This window comes from Musa acuminata, chromosome BXJ1-4, assembly GCF_036884655.1.
Source record: "Musa acuminata AAA Group cultivar baxijiao chromosome BXJ1-4, Cavendish_Baxijiao_AAA, whole genome shotgun sequence".
In the NCBI taxonomy this organism is placed as follows: domain Eukaryota; kingdom Viridiplantae; phylum Streptophyta; class Magnoliopsida; order Zingiberales; family Musaceae; genus Musa; species Musa acuminata.
Genome location: NC_088330.1, coordinates 1,525,552 through 1,544,397, shown reverse-complemented (window position 1 = coordinate 1,544,397; position 18,846 = coordinate 1,525,552). Strand labels below are relative to the sequence as shown.

Below are 18,846 nucleotides of genomic sequence, written 5' to 3'. Positions count from 1 at the left end.
TTAAATCAGATATTGATATCGATTCGGGTTTGAATAGTTATACGAATTATTCTCGTTTCGGATTATTTAATTAAAATAATAAAAAATAGGAGTCTCGATCCATTTTAACATAAGAAAAAGATAAATTAGGACTTATAAACATGAGCTCTCTTAGTATGTATGATACCGTAGCTCTCGTTCCTTTTTTGTCATTGTAATATTGCTATTGTCGCTTTCATTTTGATTATATCATTACTTTCTAGTTATACTTTTTCTTCCTTCTTTCTCTCGTCATCTTTCTTTTGCTTTTTCTTTTTCCTTAAAAATAACGATACGTGCTAACATATCATGTGTTGATTCATCGATATAGATCAGTACATATCGTTAGATCAGTAAACAACATTGCTCTCATGTGCTCATATTGGCAGCATCAGTCTTTTTGGTATTAGGTGAACTGATCGAATGCTTATATCATGTGATGAATCGTAGGGTGGGAGGACAGTCTTCCGAGTTGGGTAGTTCCAAGATGTTGGAGCAGTGAATTTAATCTATATTGAATTTAAATATAAAAAATAATGAAGATACATGAGATAAAGAGAAAATAATTAAGAAATATAAACGAAGATAATAATAGATAAAGATTATAGTCCCAGACTAATTGATTTGTTGGAGAGATTTTGATGAAAATTCTCCATCATGAGAAGGGTCATCAATAAATCTCGACAGTTCAATAAAAATTTGTTTATTAATAAAAATATAGTTCAATAATAAATATCATTTGTTATAGAAATCATATTTTTTAATAAAAAATATTAAAAACAAAAACAAAAGACTTAAAGAGTTATATGGACCTCCCATATATATGGAACCCGTTCCGGTCCATACAGCCTTCTAGTAGATGGGCTTGGGCAAGTTCTCTAATACATAGATGAAGGACTTGGCTTGTACTTGGGCCGGCTGAACCCGTTCCGGTCCGTCCCGGTCAATCGAGCGGGTTCGCCGGTTTATTTGATGCCATCGGTAAGTGCCTCCGGTCGCTTCCTCCAAGCGAAAAATGCAAGACGGCGCTGAGACTCGCAATCTCCCGATCGACATCGCCTTCGCTCGTCTCGGAGGTCTCCTCCTTTTCGTTTCTCTCCATTCTCAGTTGCCTTTGGTTTTACCTTGATTCCTTCGAGGACGCGATCGGTCCCTTTTTCATTTTTTTCCCGTATTTTTCATTTTTTTCTTTTGGTGAAAATTTGTAGAATGGCTGGTGGATCGGAAGAGGATTCCTCAAGACTGGAGGAAGCGGCTGAGCGCGATCAGAGCTCGCATCTCGTCCGCACTCCCATCGCTGCCGAGGGATCTGGATCCCTTCTTGCAAACCCTTGATCCGGAAGGTAACTCTCCCTGCTCAAATTCCCTGTATTTCTTTTCCGTGTCAATAATCTGCGTAACTGATCTCATTTCCATGGTATCTGAGGTTTGATATTGCTTAAGTATGTTGCTGATTTCTTTGTTTGTTTTTTAATCGACGAAGTGTAGCAGAGAATGCCAAAAAGAAGATTGACGTCTTTTTGTTTAGATGCTAGGGTAGCATACATCGAAATTCTGAAAAAATGAGACATAAAAGTAGCGTTATGATGGAATGGGACAATATGTAACGAGCTGCTTTGATGTATTCATCAACCTACATGTGTTTTGTGGTGGAATCATCAGTTTCCTACTCGACTTTGCATTTACTCCAAAACCAAATTGGAAAAAAGATTCAATTTTTTTATTAGTCTTGGAGAAATTATATGCTTGTTTAACGTAATTGAAATTATGAAGAATGAGAATTTCTTGATATTAACCATACAAGAAGAATTATAAATAAATGATGATAAAAGATATTGAATGAAGCTAATTTTGGGTGTTCTAGCAATGTTGTTAATAATTATAAGTTACCAGCCGGCTCCCTCAAAGCAGCCATAGCTTTGCCAGATATTATTAAACCTCAGGCCATTAATGATGGCTATCTAGAGAGAGACACTGTATAAATAGTTTCCTTTAAGGACTATCTACAATTGCTGTCATAAATCCTGATTTTTAAGTAGAAGGAAGACAAAGGTGCTGACCGAGAAAGGTAGAACAAGAGGAGGATATCTGGCTATTGTTATTACTTTTCAAATATATATGTACTCCAAATGCCAGATACAACCGTTTTGCAATTTGATGTGTACATCATGGGTGATTCTTGGTTAGTGAAGGATAATTGCACTACTGTGGAAATATTTATGAGGTTATCTGATCAAAAGTTTAGAATCATAATGTTTTCTTCATAGTCTTTTCTACTTCTTACTTTCTTAGTACATTTGATACATTGTTTTCTATTACATATTTCTATTTTCCCCTCTTTTTATCCTTTGTTTCTACTTTTTAATACACGCAAAACAATGCACTATTGTTTATTTTCCAAAATAATTGAGAATTAATGTTTTGTCAGTGTTCTGCAATACTAATTCTTGTTCTATGGATAAAATTATAGGTATGCTAATAATTTTCTAATATTAATTTTAAGAAAATAAAAGTGAGGCTGAGGCTGTTCTTTCCCAGCTTTCTTGAAACAAAAATGATTTTCCTATACATCAAATATAAGAGAAGAACATCAATAGTTGATATTTCTTTTGTTTTTTGATTTATTGTGGTCAAAATCCTTTTAGAATTGTGTGTCTCATGGCTTTGCTCTGGCAGACTAGTTTGCCAGACTATGGCTTTGAATGCCACTTGGAATATTCTTTTCTTTTCAAGCTTAGAAATTTCCTATTAGATCTTTGGTGTGAAACCATTCTCTTTTTGGATGTGTTCATGTTGACTGTCATAAGGATGGCTAATTGGATCATCATATCATCTTTTCTAGCTTAGTGGATGAATAAGCACTTAGTTATCATCATGCCATGCTTCTGCAGATTCTAAAAGTTTGGACGTAGAAAAATTATAATTAATAAATGATTGAATAGAATTTATGAGATTCGGAATGTCGTTTTTTGCTTATGGATTAATGGATTCTTGTAAGATGCATGGAATCCTTGCCTTATTTAATTGGCACAAACATTACTTCCTTGTGCATGGTTTTGTGTATTCCTTGGCCCTCTTTTCTGACAATCCTTTATGATACCACTCTGGCAAGAGAAGTTTCAGTCATGGATGAGACATCTTTCATTTACTGGTTCTGATTTGTTTGTTGTGTTATGGATTTGTCTTCAGCAATTGGCTATCTGGAAGCAAAGAATATATATAGCATTCTTTTAAATTCGACCACAGAAAGTCGTAATATCTTTGGAAGATTATCAGGTTCTGCCGTAAGTTTTTTGGATCCATATTAACTTTTTTATTTTTTAACAATGCATGTTCATGGGCATAGAGCATAATAAATCTTCCTGCAGGGAGAATGGGAGTCAATTGTGCGATCCTTTGAGAAGGACCATATTTTTCTTGGCGAGGCAGCTCAAATTATGGTTCAGAATGTTAACTATGAAATGTATGCTTCTTTTTCTTTAAATTACAGTGTAAGAGATCATCTCATAGTTCTGACTGATTTCACTCGTGATGACATGCTTGCTGAAGTCCATATCAGAAAAAACAGATGCAAAAGGTTCAACAACAATTAGCTGAACTAGAACGCAAGGAGACCGATATTAAAAGAAATGCTGCTCTATCTGCTGCTAAATACTCTGAAGCCTGTCAAGAACTTGGTTTGCAGGTCAGGTTTCTGGTCTTCAAGTTGTGCATATACATAAGTTAGAATGTATTGTTTGAACTTTTATGTGATTACTGATGCTACAAATGTTGCTTTGTTAAAGTTCAGTTTAAAGTTTCGAACTTGCCTTTGTCTTTGCAGGGGAATAACGTAAGATTGGAACTTCTGGAGGCTGCCAAGACTCTTCCTTCTACCTTCAGCAAAATTTTGGAAGTTCTTAACAGTGATTCCATGTTAAAGGCCATGGAATATTATCAGAACTTTATTAAAGATGTTCATACAGAGAAAGAGGTTTCTACATAACAATTTCATATGCATATATAAGTCATTTGCCATAGTAAATCAAGATATGCATGGAATCATTATTCCGAGTCTTTAACTTTTTATTCTGGTATTGCAGAAAAGTCCTGGCTCTGTGCTTGAAAATCTTAGGCACCTTCATGAAAATCCACCTTCTCTTTATGTATCAATGTCTGCTGAGGTCCAAAACTCTCTTAGTGACATGTCAACGTCAGATGTCCATGTTTCAGCGGGGACACCTATGGATACTATTCTTCCCATGGGTGCTATTGACTGGAATATTTCTGTAGATGATACCCAAATCGATTGGGATGTTGATGCTGTTGAGAAACTTGAAGAATCAGGCAATAGCTTTGGGTCTTATGAAATAATTGATTATAATGTAGACTTAAAGGATTCTGAAAATGGCAAAGATCTGCTATATGATAACACATCATCAAAAAAAACTGTGGGTGTTGTCCCCGAAGCTTCAGAATCAGAAATATGCTGGGATATTAGTCTTGAAAATCCTCAAGTTGATATGCTTGAAGATGCTGTTGTACCAGTTGTTGGAATAGATAAACCAAATCCAACTGAAACTTCACAATCCGAAAGTTTTGAAGAAAGAAGTCAATTACTGGAGACAGAGTACAGGAATAAGATACTTGATGATTTGTTTGAGGTACTCTGCAATATATTCTCCAACTTGTGTTCCTTACATATGTGCCCTTGTGAACATTTGTCCATATTTGCATGTAGATCTATAAACACTTTTGTAGTGTTTGTATGTCTAAGCATAAATGTATGTGTTTCTAACTGTGTTTATTTATTGTTCATATTCTTAATGGATATACCTACTTGTGAGATAAAAGATTGACATTATCATTAGGAAGCTTGAACTTATGTCCAAATCTATTTGGTTAGTGGTTCATTCATATAGGCCTTATAACTGCATGTTTATGGGATTTCCCCCATCCATAAATTTATTCTTTTCATGTGATCATGTTAATCTTTTTATCAGTTAATGGAATGAAGCCGTTGGGCTGTATGCATTGTAATTTTATTCTTTTTTCAGAAACTTTTCTTAATGACTATAGAATTGTCTTTTCTATCAAAACCTCTTTTATAATCACCAACATGCTCCATCCATCTATTAGTTGCTTATGGTTACAATGCTAGGTTTATGTAGCGTAGCATTACCCATGATGTAATTCCACGCAGTTTCGGAGGGTCAATGGTTAGTTCAAGCCTCAGGGTTGGCATCTCTGCTTGCAACAGATTAGAATTGGATCAGTTATTGACCAGCAGGTTAATCCATCGGACTAGAGATTTAATAGAATAATATTATAATATTTATTATTTAAAAATCATATTTTTTTATTTGTTTTCTTTCTTTCCTCTACTCTTCTAACCTCTTTCTTTGCTTCTATATCTTCTTTTTCTCCCTATGCATCTCTTCCCACCCTTCTTTTCTTCCTAACGCTGATCTTCTCCTCCTTCCTCTCTTCTTTTCTTCCTTCCTCTACTTTTCTCCTCCTTGTCTGTTCTTTTCTCTTTTCTCCCCCATCTTTCTCCATTCCTCCTCTGCTGCTGCTCTCCTCCTTGTCCTCCTCGTCCTCCTCCTTGGGCATGATGGGGCATCTATGGCCATATGAGACAAGGATCAGTGGGCTTGGAGAGGACCTATAAGGTGGTTACAAAGTTTTTTTTTAAATTAATGATATTGATTTTACTCAGCCATCTCTTTCGCACGACATCAAGAGGAGCAATTGAACTATGAAGCTCGAAGGACTAGGGTCACTCCTCAACCAGCAATATTGAAGCCCTCAGTCTCCCCTATTGTCGACCAAGTCCCTACACCAAAGATGTTAACAAGAGAAGAGCTTCGAGAGCAATATGCAAAGGGGTTATGTTGGCATTGTGACGAGCCGTGGAGCCGTGAGCATCGCTGTAGTAAAAGGAGACTTCTTATGATTGAACCAAGTGCTCCTAAAATGATTCATCTCGACGGGATGTTATTGACTTTTCCATGCATTTAAAAACTGGCTGGTTCTTGTTAATCTGGCTTCCATGGTTCATTAAAGAATCAAACAAGCTAGTCAGTTCATCCCCTTTTTCTGATACAAATTAATGGAATAGCATCGGTGTTTGAGTTGGTTCATGGTTTTTTGTTTGAATTGACCAATGCTGTCTGGTTCTGATAACCATTGGTAAGTCCATGTACATGGACTCTCCCTATAACCTGCGTTAGCATGAGATGTGTGTAGTAAAATAGTTCTGTTTGTGCCAAAGTCAAGCCTGGTGATTTTTGATAATTTTTTGGTGGAATACTTTCTGGATTATTGAATATAATTTGTAGCTCTGGTTTCTAATTTAGTTTTGTTTAAAGTGGAGCCACATAATTTTGCTATTATATGCTCAAGGACAGATTTGATCCAAATAAAAATCTTCTGTAATATGTCCATTGTTGACTTTCCTGAAGTATATATCAACCATATAATCATTATCATTTAGTTTTCCTTTTTCTCATAATTTGTAACTGGGACATTGATTACTGTGCATCTAGCAGTAATTGATTTTTTCAGATGACCCTTGTGCTTTTTTTCTTCTCAACTGCAAGCTTGAATTGTTGAGTTATTTGTACTGTTAAATCTAGTCGGACTAAGGGTATTCTCCAATAAATTTTTTAGGTCAAATCATTTTTAAATCAGCGGTCGATAGAGATGAGAAGTGAAGAAACTTCTTCCTTACAGCATCAAGTTCAGGCAGTAGCTCCTTCTGTTCTGCAACAATACTCCCCTGATGTTGTACAGTTGATGATATCCGAGATATCTTCGGCCCTATCCATGCTCACAGACCGCAAAATGCGTGACTTGATTATGATACTTAATTCCAAAAGGTAAACAGTTGTGCCCGTGATTCACTTTGTGATGCTTATCATTTTCCTTGGTTGCTATATGTATGAATACTTCATTCATTGAATTTGAAAAACTTCATTTGAAAAAATTTGATGTTCACTCAAGTTTTTTCTCTGTTGCGTGAGTGATTTCTTTTATAGGTTTTATATTCTTATTTAACTTTGTTTGTATTCCTTTTACTCAGATTTCTCGACAGACTGGTGCTCACACTGGAGGAGAAGAAAAATCATGAAGTTAAGCTTCGTGAAAGCTTGAATGATTTGTCAGTTAGACGTGTTGAGCTGCAGAATACGTTGTCATCATCCTGGCCTAAGCATGTGAGTGACACATTTCTGCTTTTGTTGATGTCATCTTTAGAAAGCATTTCTGGTATATGTGATGCAAACACTATATGCAAAAGTTGGCTTGGAGCCTGCAAGAAATAATCTCGAGTTTTGCCCATCTGAGATGTTGCAGTAGGATTCACCAGGCATAAACCAACCTGTGGTATGCAATAAATAGGTGTTTCATATTGCATCTCGATTAGAAGGATCCATATTATTTAGCCACTTATGAGGTTTAAACTACATGCCTACTCGTAACAGCACATGTAGGTTCATTACATGAGGTAGATTGGGATCTATGCTTTAAGAGTTCTGCTACGTTTAGCCTTGTTTTTTATGCAGCACACATGCATGAAAAGTTGAATGCTATTCTGATATTAGGTGGTTGACCACATGTGACGACCATATGTGACGACCATGAAGTCAAGCACTTTTTGCCGATCACCTATGGTTTTGCTGTGATTGTCTTACTCTATGAAGATTTGGAGTCATCCTATAATTATATCACAATTACATCTTTATGGGTAATAATTTAAGAACATGGTATTTTCCAGGAAGCAGCCATTGCTAAAACCAGGGAACTGAAGACGCTTTGTGAGACAACCTTGTCATCGTTGTTTGACGGAAGACCAGTCAACATAATTGGAGAGATCAACACATTGTTAACTGCTAGTATCAGTTCGTGAGGTATTGCTGATTACCAGGAATTAGTATGGCTTACATCCTGTTGTCATCTCTGCTAGATCTTACAAAATTTTCCCTTCACAGACGAGATGTCTCCCATTGTCTGCTAGCCTGAGTATTTCATAGGACTGACTATCCATTGTATTTTCAGAAAAAAAAGAGCTTTAGTGAAAAAAGATGTTTCCTTTTGTGATGTTGCTGAGGACAACAGCGATTTAGTTGTGAATTTGCCTAATATCAACAGCATTATAAAATGATCATATATTCTTCGTTTGATTGTTGAAAAGAATTGCTTATCTGCTTTGAGGCCCATTGGGCCGACCAAAGAGCAACCCACTGCAGCATACACACGAGAAGTGGAACTCGGAAGATATCATTACAAAAAAAAAAAAAACCAAAATCGTACCTCGAAACATATGATCTTATGAAATCAGGAATTTATAAAATTATACCAAAACAACCCTCCAAATTCATTCCAAAACTTTCAAGGAAATCATTTTATGAAACCACAAAATATATGATAAGAGAGAGTTACCAAATTAAATTAAACTAATTGTTCTGATTATAGTGTTTTTAAATGAATTTACGATGTTCTTGATACTATACTATAGTATTATAACCCCAACGAAAAACACTGTAATAGAATCTATGAACTAAGATATTACGATAGCTCTTCCCCGATCCAACACCGTGACCATTTTTAGCGATTGCAGGGCATTTTGGGTCCTTGAAGAAAATTAGGGATTCTCCATGGCCATTATAAAAATAAAGAGTGTTATCAAGAAAACAAAAATATATCTAAAATGTAGGAATTTACTCTGGGAATCATCCAATTTTATAGATATGAACGACCAAGTAAACGAAGTTGGTACCAAAAATAGTTGATCACTTGAAAAACATTACATCGCGCAAGCATGTCACGTTTTGAGACTATTACTATATTATGAGGAGAGACAAGATATTTAGATAGTAATATATTCATCAAACTCTTATAAATCAATATTAATCTTATCCACTTCCGATGTGAGATTAATTGGAGATGTTACAATAATAATAACATTGGCAAAGAGCGATGTCGGCATAAGAGTTATGAGAAAAATAAAATAAAATAAATAATATTAGAACTATAAATAATAAAATAATATTTTATTATTTCTCTTAAGGGGTTATCAATAGTAAAAAAAAAGAAAAAAAAAAGGAGGTTGTCAATAGTAAGCTTCATAATAAAAGCAAAAAGATTGGGTTAAGAGTATTCTCAGCAAACATTTAAACTATTAGAAAATAATACAATACATCTATATCCCTTCAAATGATATTAAGAAGATATTACATAATATCGATTACCAAACAAAGAGAGATAAAAATAAGTTTCAAATACATGAGTTGCTTGAAAAGCATGATCGATAATCCCAAATTATTAGCGATCTATATATTATTATTAATATGGAAATCCTTAATTTTTAAGCAGCTCTTGGAACCAATGAGCGGAGGCTTTGGGGTATCTTTTCAACCCATCTTTGTAATCCACATGTACCAATCCAAAGCGAACAGTGTATCCGCTGATCCACTCGAAGTTATCCAGCAACGACCATGCAAAGTATCCTCTCACCTTCGCCCCTTTACTGCACACCAAAACATAGGACGACGACGGCGAGTTCATCCTCAACTCAATTCAATCTATGTTGTCCAACTCAGGCCTCAACTCACCTCATGGCTTCGAGAACGAAGGATAGATGTCTCCTGTGGTAATCGATCCTCGTGTCATCTTGTAGGGCTTTGTCGAGTGGCCACGACGCGTTGTTGACCTCGTCCACTCCTAACTCCAGAACGACACTGATATAAATATCATGCGTTCTACATGCATTGGTGAATGAGTACTAGTAGAGATTACCATTTTCTGTGATGTAGATGATTGGATCGTTGTATCTGCTCTTGACATATAGCAACAGCTGTCTGATGCCTCTTGGGTAAATATAGATCCAATTGGATGCAGCCTGCATCACATACCCATCATTCATTGACCAGTTTTAGATCAAGTTGATCATATATATCATGGATCGATATGACAAGATAACCTCCTAGTTTTATTCTTTTGATTAGGAGGATGTGTAGCAAAAGTTTGCGTCGGTACAGCTTTCTTGGAAGAACAGCATGAGTTGATCATATTTGTGACAGTGTTCTATCTAATAATCTTACCTGGAGGCCAATAGGAATCCTTCCACGCTGACCTGTTGATCGAGAAGAATTGGTGTCAGAGGAGGATGCCCATCATGAACAACATTCCATTTACATGTTAAGAAAAGGGCTGCTCGATGTGCCAAAACACCATCAACGTAAGATCCGAGAAAGATGAATGCAGATAACTATACTACATATGCAGGTGGGCAAAAGAAAGAATACGTAACTCATGCCCTAACTACTTTTGTTGAGCTGCAATACGCTGCATCTTCCACACGCAGCGAGCTTTGTTCTAAGAAAGAAAGAAAGGAAACCAGAAAGATCGAGGATTGGATGCGGCTGAGTGTGGTTTACCTGATTGGTAAGTGTATGAATCGGAATTGCTTCCACGAACTGTTGTTGGAGAGCTGCTATTGGCGTAGTATGTCGTATAGTAGTTGAGTCCTATGAAGTCGAATGACCCCTTAACCATTTCAGATTGCTTTGCTGTAAATTCCGGCAGACGGTCTCCGACGAGCGCCCTCATCATGAATGGGTAGTCTCCCTGACTCAGGGGGTCCATAAACCTACATGAAACGCATCAACAAGCTAGCTAAGATCTCACAGAGGAAGACTTCGTTGTTGGTCTTGATCCCCCACTCACCACCCAAACATGAAATCTAAAGCTCGTGCAACTGCATCAGCATCCGACTTGGAGTTCTCGTAGGGCACGAACCAGTGACTGATGAGCGTTATGCCTATCTCTCCCCGCTGAGATGCCTGAGGACAAGCAATCAACGACTAGAAGAAAACAGGCAGTATCGTGATAGCTCCATAGTAATTACCTGATACTTGTCTCGGTATAACCTCACGGCAGCTGCATGGGCCAGCAGTTGGTGGTGAGCACAGAGGTAAGGCTCTCGAGATGAGTCGCCCTCGGTGCACCGACGAGCTGCCCACGGCGGAGAACACCTCCCGGGCGCAAATACACCAAAGAGATACCCACTCCGGCAGAACGTCCATGGTTCGTTGAATGTGATCCAATGCGTCACCCGGTCTCCAAACTCCTTGAAGCAGATCTCGGCGTAGTCACGGTAGTCATCCCTGTAGATTCCGATCAGGGTCAAGAGGGGGTTCATTCATGTTGTAGACGTGATGCTGCCATTTGTTTTAGGTTAGAAGATTCAAGAGCAACTTACACGATTGCTGGGCTAAGAAAGCCTTGGTATCGCGATTCAAGTTCTTGGGGAAGATCCCAGTGGAAGAGGGTCACGAAGGGCTTCATCCCTGCACACGTCGATCATAAAAGCCACATCAACTTCGAGGAGAACAGAGAATGCTCGCGAGATCTTTAACGGGCACACACACCGTTGGCTCTGAGATCGTTGATGAGGTTGTTGTAGTATCGTATGCCTTCCATGTTAACTCCACCACTTAGACTTCCACCTGACATTGTTGAGAGCATGGAGACTAGTTAAGTGCCTTCGTGCTTCAAGGTTTTGTGGTAGGGTCAATTCCTTACTTGGTAGAATCCTGGGCCAAGAGATGGAGAACCTGTAAGCGTCCATTCCCATGTACTTCAAGAAGCTTATATCTTCCTGCAGCTTCCAACACATTAGTGACTCATGCAAGACTCTGAGGGGAACTCAACATTTGGTGGATAGCAGTCACTATGCTACCTTATAACGATGATAAGAATCTACGGCCACATCTCCATTGCTTCTATCTGCGATCACTTCTGAAGAATAACGATAAAGTTAGATGAAATGAATTGACATGAAGAAACAATCCAATAGGTTGATCCGAGTGTTCCAAGATACAAGGAAGAAGAGAACATCTTCAAAAGCTTCAACATGATCTGCAAATTATATACTACTAGTTTATCACTGCTTTCATCTAATTAGGATACTGGGAGATGAGACCTGGGTGCATGTGGGTGAAGGTATCCCAAATACTTGGCCCTTTACCGCCTTCTGCAGCTGCTCCTTCATACTGTGAGTGCAACAAAAGCCAACTCACGATCTTAAAATTCCACAACACTTGGGTTAATTAAGACTTATTTGAACTCACTTTTTCTTATGTTTTCTTTGGAAGATTTACAACGCTCTTTTAAATGGTTCTTTATATGTGTGTGTGTGTGTGTGAGAGAGAGAGAGAGAGAGAGGTGTGACCTGATAAGCCGAGGAGGCTGCCCCGAAGACAAACGTGGACTGGAAATTACTTCGATTGAAAAAAATGACAGCTTTCTGCTCCACCGCATCAGCTGGCGGTGCTGCCACTAACAGTAGCACGAAGAGGGGGAAGAAGATGGCGGTGAGCGGCATGAAGTCCAAGCTTGGGGCTGTACGAAACCTCTTCAATCTTGGTTTTGAAGGACTATATGGCTCAAGCCCCCATATATATAGATAGATAGATAAATAGATATATAGAAGGGGAGAGAGAAATGACTTGTGTAGTGATTTAATTAGAGGGAAGATGGTGCACTTACGTTGATAGTAATATACTACCTCCCATCCTTAATCTTAGTAGGAAACCAAGTGGACTTGCTCAGATTAGCCCTCACGACAATGGGAGAGAAAAAAGGACCATGTAGTGATTTAATTAGAGGGAAGGTGGTGCACCTACGTTGATAGTAATATATTACCACCCTTCTATCAAATTTGGAACCAATCCAAATCGAACCTTTTCCGAGCGATTCCAAATTGAATCATCAGTTTATATTGAAAACAAAGAAAAAAAATTAATTACAAAAAGAAAAAAAATTATTAAATTACTCAACTGCGATTCAAATCCAAATAATTAAAATTTAAATTTAAAATGATTAGTCCATTAAACTTTTTTTTTGATTCCGATTGGAACTGAGGTCAGGACTAGATCAAATACTGCAATAATCAAACAAGAAAAAGATGATAACTCCACATCAGCAACAAAAAGGGTGAGCTAAGCATGTGAGTCATCCATGACCTAATAAGCTTAAGCATCTATAAACAACGGTAGCAGTTAAAAGACCTCTTCTTAGTCTCCTCTCTAGTACAGTGAACGCTACCAAAGTCAATGGTGCGACTCCTTACAAACATCTCTATCACTGAGAGAGATGTTGCAACTTAGCACCAAAAGAAAACATTACAACTCAACTAGTTTTGAGATCCAATGATCTTTACATAAACCATCACACGCACAAGGATGAGCTGGTGCTTCTTACAGTCCAAATCCTCGCACTATCACAATCCAAAAACACATCATTGACAGCTCCAAGGAGAGAGAAAACAGATGCTCTAGAGTGACCAGTGCATGACATGGCCAAGGCACTGCCCATTTCCCTGTCGAGCTAATTCCAGTTCACCTGAGAACTGACCATGGACATCCTCGGCTGCCACTGTGGCTAAACCCATGTCCTGTTGCACATTTTGAGAGTTACTCCTCCTTCCTCCGTTTCCGATAAAACTCCATTGGTTCGTCATGCAAGTGTTCAAAATGGCTGGCTGCACTGTTGAGGTGCCATCGAAGCTGCTGCTTGCTGAGGAGGTTGAAGTCTGATTCCGGAGAGTGGTGTTGCTGCTCCATGGCGGTTGAGTTGACAGAAGAGAGAGAGCACAGCTCAAGTCGGTGACTCCTGCATGACATTCACCTGGTGGAATTTGAGGGATGGAGTACAGTGGCTCCTCTAAAGGTGGATGGCCGTCATGTGCCATCGCGGCACCAGAAGGTGGAAACAAGAGTCCCAGACTGATCTGGTTACCGACCACCCGATCGGCAGGCCTAATGGTCGGCCAAACGTCCCCTGTGTTGCTAGAAAACCTTGGATAATTAAAGTCCATGAGAAAGCTTCTGAATCTGCTTGGTCCTGTGAGCATGATGGAAAATCCACTCATCTACAACTCTAGCAAAAAAAAAAAAAAACTCATTGATGTGCAGGGAATATGTAATAAATGTTTCTGACCATGGAAGGATGAAGCATTGCGACCATATCGTGATGCAAAAGGCCCAGGCAGCGGCTTCCTTCGACGCTCATTATGGCCTGCAAGCCGTCTGCGGCAACTGCGTTTCCCTTGGTCAAATTCGGGTAACTGGTGAAATCTATGTTTAGCAGCACTCAGATCAGAGAGTAAGAATTGATTAATAACTGTAATGGATAATCACATGCTGCATAAGAAACTAATACTGAAAAGTATATTGAAATAACACGAGTCTGATAGTTATGCACCTCATAAAACCACTAGTAGCATATGAAAGCCTAATTCAACCAAAGAAAAAGCAATTTGGTCAGTCACACAAGTATATAAGAAGTGAGCAAACGAAAGATACTTTATTCTGAATCTTAATTGTTGGTTACAGGCTCAACTAGCAGATATTTAATGAAGAGTTGGAACCAATGATGGTCACAAGGTCAGAGAACCTGTTAAATGGTTCAATTGATAAATGATGACTAGATTGAACTAGACAAACACTTTAGTTTTGAACCATTAGCAACAAATTTTACAGCTTGATAAAATTCAGAATAACTAGCCTAAAACAAACTTTTAATGCAGTAAGAATATCTATGAGCTTATATTGCCCATTTCCAGACGGAACCAACCATGTGAATACATACTGAATCTAATATTTGTACTTGCTGCCTATGCTTTTGTTGTGCAAAGAATCTGGCTTGTTGGTGTTTTCTAGGTTTGGCTTTTTCACTAGTATAATCCATATTGTAAGGATTGGTGCACAAAATAAATGAATGCTTGGAAAGGTTAAAGGTAGAGGATCAAGATTCTTGTCCGTGTTAAATCTTCGGCTCTGCCATTAACAGAAATAGAAATGGCTTACATGACAGTGATACAGCAATGTCAGTCAGAAAATCCACTCTTGTCCTTCCCTATCACACCCATAAATACACATGAAAATATATCCTAGCACACAATAAAGTATACTGACAAAACAAAACTTGATCGTTTTATTAAAAAAGATGAAAGATTTATAAAAGCGAACTTCTTACATGAAAAAAAAAAGTTACTTGTAGAAAAAATATGCAAAGGTCAGGAGAAAAGAAAGTGTATGTTGCACCAATAAAAATTGCAATTGTTGGAGCAAGGTCACTAGAATAATTCACCTGCATTGTCCCTTAAACCTTCAGTGACTTTAACATAAATCATGTCCATATTTCATCTTAAATAGTTTATTTCTTTGTATACTTTACTTCATCATCACAATAAACTACCAGCCAAATAAAATTTCAAATGAGGAAATCGATATGGCATTTGGGGACCAAAACAAAGAGCAGGATGTAAATAACCAGTATGATGGATGTAAATAATAAGTACTTTTTCAGATGCAATCATCAAGAGGAATATATTCATAAGGTCAAGTAGGTAAATTTGCTCCACAGATCATCTTGAAACTTGTAGTTATTTGCCAGATCATAATGCTAGTAAGGGTAAGTTACATCTGCTTTCGTGTCAAAATAGAGGCACAGGTAAAAATAAAAAAGGTTTTCTCAAACATAATCATCAGCAATTTATCAAAGTAGAAGAAAAAAGATAAAGAAGTGCGATAAAACAATTACAGAAATGTTTACATCTTGCAGAGAACCATCATCAAATTGGATCATGTATTGCAACTAGCACAATACACTTTGATGCCAACTAAAAACTGTTCAACCACAACACAGGAAAAAAGTACTACAGCATCATATAGACATAGAAGTATGCAATGGAAGGGTTTAATATTTAGGAACAACAGGCAAAACGAGACAAACCTAGGAACATAAGCAGAACAAATAATGCAAGCCCAGGCCAAAGAATAAAATCTGAAGTTTCATGGAGCCCTACACATGTCGAATGAAACAGTAATAGGGAAACTTTTTCTACGTAGCTGCAAAGACACAATCAATATGAAGCCTAACAAGAAGCAAAGGTGCAGTCATGATTACAGTAGCTATTGATTTCCTCCTATGTTGCTACCAAAATTCCACTGAACTGATGGACAAACCTAGTGCTTCGTATCAATCTAAGTGGCAAGCATTGCTCTACTAGCCTACTACACGAGCTAGCTTAATGCATTAATTTCTTGACATCAAAGAACCCTAGCTGAAACATTCATCAGTTCCATTGGTAACAAACCATCAAGAATCGGGTTTCATAATGTTTAATTTTGATTAACTTCCAAAGCTACCAGTGGCTGAACTCACTCATAACCTCACGTCTGATTTTTTCTTGTCAATTTTTATATTATATCAATCGAATCAGAAACTTACCTACCCCCAAACAGAGCAAAAAGTATAAAGGAATATCAAACCGTGCTATAAAAATAAGGAAAAGTAGTAAATCACTGGTAAAACCTGAAAAGATTAGGAAGAAGAACCCAAAAATTCCAAGAAAACGCAGTTAAATTGCCATCCCCACAATGCATGCAACATCAACCTGCCTAAGACAATTCTTAGATTCCGAAAACCCAAAAAGCAATTGCCAAAAGGATCAGGAAAAAACAATTACTGTTTGAACAGCAAACCAGGCGTACCAAAATAAGCAGAAGGTGCCATCAGGTCAAAGTTAAACCTATAACAAATCACCTACATATCAACTAGTTAAAGAACTGAACATGTTTTCTACTAACAACACACGACAGTCTTTTACAGAAAAAGAAACCAAAGTCAATTTCTGCAAACCTAAACATCACATTTGAAATCAGATGCCAACAGGAGTTGTAAAGAACAATAAAAAGCCACTAAAATCAAATCAACCTGCTACATTGCTGACAGAACCGCTGCTCCAAGCCTGCAACCATCACTTTTGGTGCCTTTGAGTGCATCCCACAGACTTTGTGTCGACAGTAATAAGCTTTCGCCCCGGTGAGATCCACATGGCAGCCCTCCACCTGGCACCTCGGAGGCTGCTGCTTCCCTCCATGCACCACTCTCTTCCCCTTCTTCGCATGCTGAGGCGGTGCCGCCACCGCCGCCACCGGAGCAGGAGACGGGGCTACGGGGGCATTGGACGAGCTCCCACCATAACCACCACCACCACCGTCCTCAAAGTAAATCTTTTTCCCGAACGCGAGCCCGTGGAGGGAATCGCTGGAGCCAGAGGAGGACCCGGATACCCCGAGAGAGTTGGCACCCATCTCCATTGTTGCAACCTTTCCCTACTACAGTCCGTCCATGGACTCTGAAACCGAAGGTGGACCAAAGGAGGAGTTGGGGATTCCCTGGAGAGTTCTTTAAGAGTCCTGACGGGGTTCAGAGAAGGGCCTTTGGGTCTTTCTGCTGCATCATAAAGCTGCCACCATCCATACTGAGCTACTGTACCATGGTACCGTGATAAATCTGGCAAAAATATGCCAGAGCTCGAGATGACAAGTGAGAGACGGTGATGGTATCCAGCCACCATCCATCCTGAGCTCTTCGATCAATTCATCATCAAAGAGCAAAGCATCCAAGCTTTTGCTCTCTTGAGAGATGACCTTTTGAGTGCCTTGAGGTTTGAGTAGATGGGATGTGGGCATTGAAGAAAAGTAGAGATTTTTAAGTAGAGACGTGTGCCTTTTCGCGTTGAAAAGACCGCTTTCTTGTGCTCGTTGTGTGCATGCTGGTGAAATCGCAAGCATCGATTGAGCCTTCTTGGATTTGCAAGTGATGTGCGTATTATTTACTGGCTGCAAATCTAGCAAGCTATTGAATGGATTTGCTAGCGAGCTAAAGTCTCAAATTACCCTTCGCCAATGAATAAATTACAGTACAAGGACCGAGGTGACAAAGGCTTTAAACGATCCATATGCAAGTCCATTGATTACAGGAAACAACGCAAAAAAGCGTCTATTTTTAATTTTTATCCGATAGTTTTTAGTTGGTCTTCTATATCTAATCTTTAAATGAACTATGAATATTATTAAAATATTATTTTTTTCTCTCATTTTCTTTCTTATTTTTCTTTGATGACGTATGAAAGAATTTCGATATATCATCATTATGGTGACATCATTATATTATATGGACATATCTCATCATCATATAATTGACATATTATGATCGATACCTTATCATTATGTGATCGATACATTATTATCCGGTGATTGATATCTCATCATCATTTGGATGACGTGACAATTGGTTCTATCCAAGAGAGTTATACAGAAAGTTGATATAATCAATTATTACCTCTTATTTTTTGAATTCGACACTATATAATCATATATATGATAGGAGAAAGCGTGTAATCATTCCATGCATTTAACATTGACTTCGAATACAAAACATCAAAGGGATCTTGATATAAAAAAGATCGTTAAGTATGTTTTCCAAAGACTTAAATTTTTTAATACTTAAACTCATATACTTGATCGAATCTTAAGCATCAAACGGATCTTGATGAATGTACCCTTAATGCATTTTTAGAAAATCCATTCTTGAACCCACAAAGACTCGAAGTTTATGATAAACTTAGATTTGAACTAAAGATAGATCCGAATTCCTTTGCATCGGACAATCAAATTGTACTTTAATATAATGGTGCTAGGACGTCCCAACAAAAGAATGTTATAAACTTCCTAACCTTAATAGCTATTATTGGGCTTGAGCAACAATACAGAGGGCTTCAGTTACTTCGTACCACCGTTTGGTATGATAAAGTGATAGTTTGTATAACTCAGTAGCAACAACACGATGCAACCATTAGAAGAGATAATTTCTAACACCAACATAATCAAACTGTTCGAAAAGACAGTTTATCACACCAACCCGATCGAACGTCCCAAAGATTTAGTTTACTAGTTAAAAAACTCATAATTGTGATAAAAAAAAAAAAGTCAT

The 18,846-nt window shown here is 37.9% G+C and overlaps 3 protein-coding genes across 3 annotated transcripts; 1 reads left to right on the top strand and 2 right to left on the bottom strand.

The window, feature by feature from the left end:
• Positions 1-968: 968 nt before the first annotated feature.
• On the top strand, positions 969-8,180 carry LOC103980347 (CDK5RAP3-like protein). The gene is made up of 10 exons (XM_009396724.3): positions 969-1,094; positions 1,227-1,361; positions 3,208-3,302; positions 3,387-3,481; positions 3,568-3,703; positions 3,842-3,991; positions 4,101-4,661; positions 6,670-6,878; positions 7,082-7,214; positions 7,775-8,180. The coding sequence occupies exons 1-10, from the start codon at positions 1,034-1,036 to the stop codon at positions 7,904-7,906; spliced, it is 1,707 nt and encodes a 568-aa protein (XP_009394999.2). The 5' UTR covers positions 969-1,033; the 3' UTR covers positions 7,907-8,180.
• A 990-nt stretch (positions 8,181-9,170) lies between these two features.
• Positions 9,171-12,440, bottom strand: LOC135640635 (beta-glucosidase 12-like). Its single transcript, XM_065155297.1, has 13 exons — positions 12,233-12,440; positions 11,984-12,053; positions 11,741-11,799; positions 11,584-11,659; positions 11,430-11,507; positions 11,261-11,348; positions 10,907-11,165; positions 10,726-10,841; positions 10,437-10,648; positions 10,101-10,132; positions 9,796-9,898; positions 9,612-9,720; positions 9,171-9,526 (listed from the first exon to the last, which is right to left on the bottom strand). The coding sequence occupies exons 1-13, from the start codon at positions 12,383-12,385 to the stop codon at positions 9,358-9,360; spliced, it is 1,524 nt and encodes a 507-aa protein (XP_065011369.1). The 5' UTR covers positions 12,386-12,440; the 3' UTR covers positions 9,171-9,357.
• A 605-nt stretch (positions 12,441-13,045) lies between these two features.
• On the bottom strand, positions 13,046-17,507 carry LOC135640625 (squamosa promoter-binding-like protein 14). The gene is made up of 3 exons (XM_065155287.1): positions 16,783-17,507; positions 14,002-14,138; positions 13,046-13,905 (listed from the first exon to the last, which is right to left on the bottom strand). The coding sequence occupies exons 1-3, from the start codon at positions 17,166-17,168 to the stop codon at positions 13,337-13,339; spliced, it is 1,092 nt and encodes a 363-aa protein (XP_065011359.1). The 5' UTR covers positions 17,169-17,507; the 3' UTR covers positions 13,046-13,336.
• Between the last annotated feature and the right edge of the window lie 1,339 nt (positions 17,508-18,846).

Bases quoted from the DNA above. Each gene is read 5' to 3' on its own strand.
- LOC103980347 (XM_009396724.3), top strand. From the start codon at position 1,034: ATGCAAGACGGCGCTGAGACTCGCAATCTCCCGATCGACATCGCCTTC. The intron at 3,482-3,567 runs GTATGCTTCTTT...TGCTTGCTGAAG, and splicing joins CAGAATGTTAACTATGAAAT to TCCATATCAGAAAAAACAGA. The intron at 7,215-7,774 runs GTGAGTGACACA...GGTATTTTCCAG, and splicing joins CATCATCCTGGCCTAAGCAT to GAAGCAGCCATTGCTAAAAC.
- LOC135640635 (XM_065155297.1), bottom strand. From the start codon at position 12,385: ATGCCGCTCACCGCCATCTTCTTCCCCCTCTTCGTGCTACTGTTAGTG. The intron at 11,660-11,740 runs GTAGCATAGTGA...TGGAAGCTGCAG, and splicing joins ATTCTTATCATCGTTATAAG to GAAGATATAAGCTTCTTGAA. The intron at 10,649-10,725 runs GTGAGTGGGGGA...CGTTTCATGTAG, and splicing joins TTAGATTTCATGTTTGGGTG to GTTTATGGACCCCCTGAGTC.
- LOC135640625 (XM_065155287.1), bottom strand. From the start codon at position 17,168: ATGGAGATGGGTGCCAACTCTCTCGGGGTATCCGGGTCCTCCTCTGGC. The intron at 14,139-16,782 runs GTTGATTTGATT...TGCTAAACATAG, and splicing joins TTCTGTCAGCAATGTAGCAG to ATTTCACCAGTTACCCGAAT. The intron at 13,906-14,001 runs GTCAGAAACATT...TCATGCTCACAG, and splicing joins CAATGCTTCATCCTTCCATG to GACCAAGCAGATTCAGAAGC.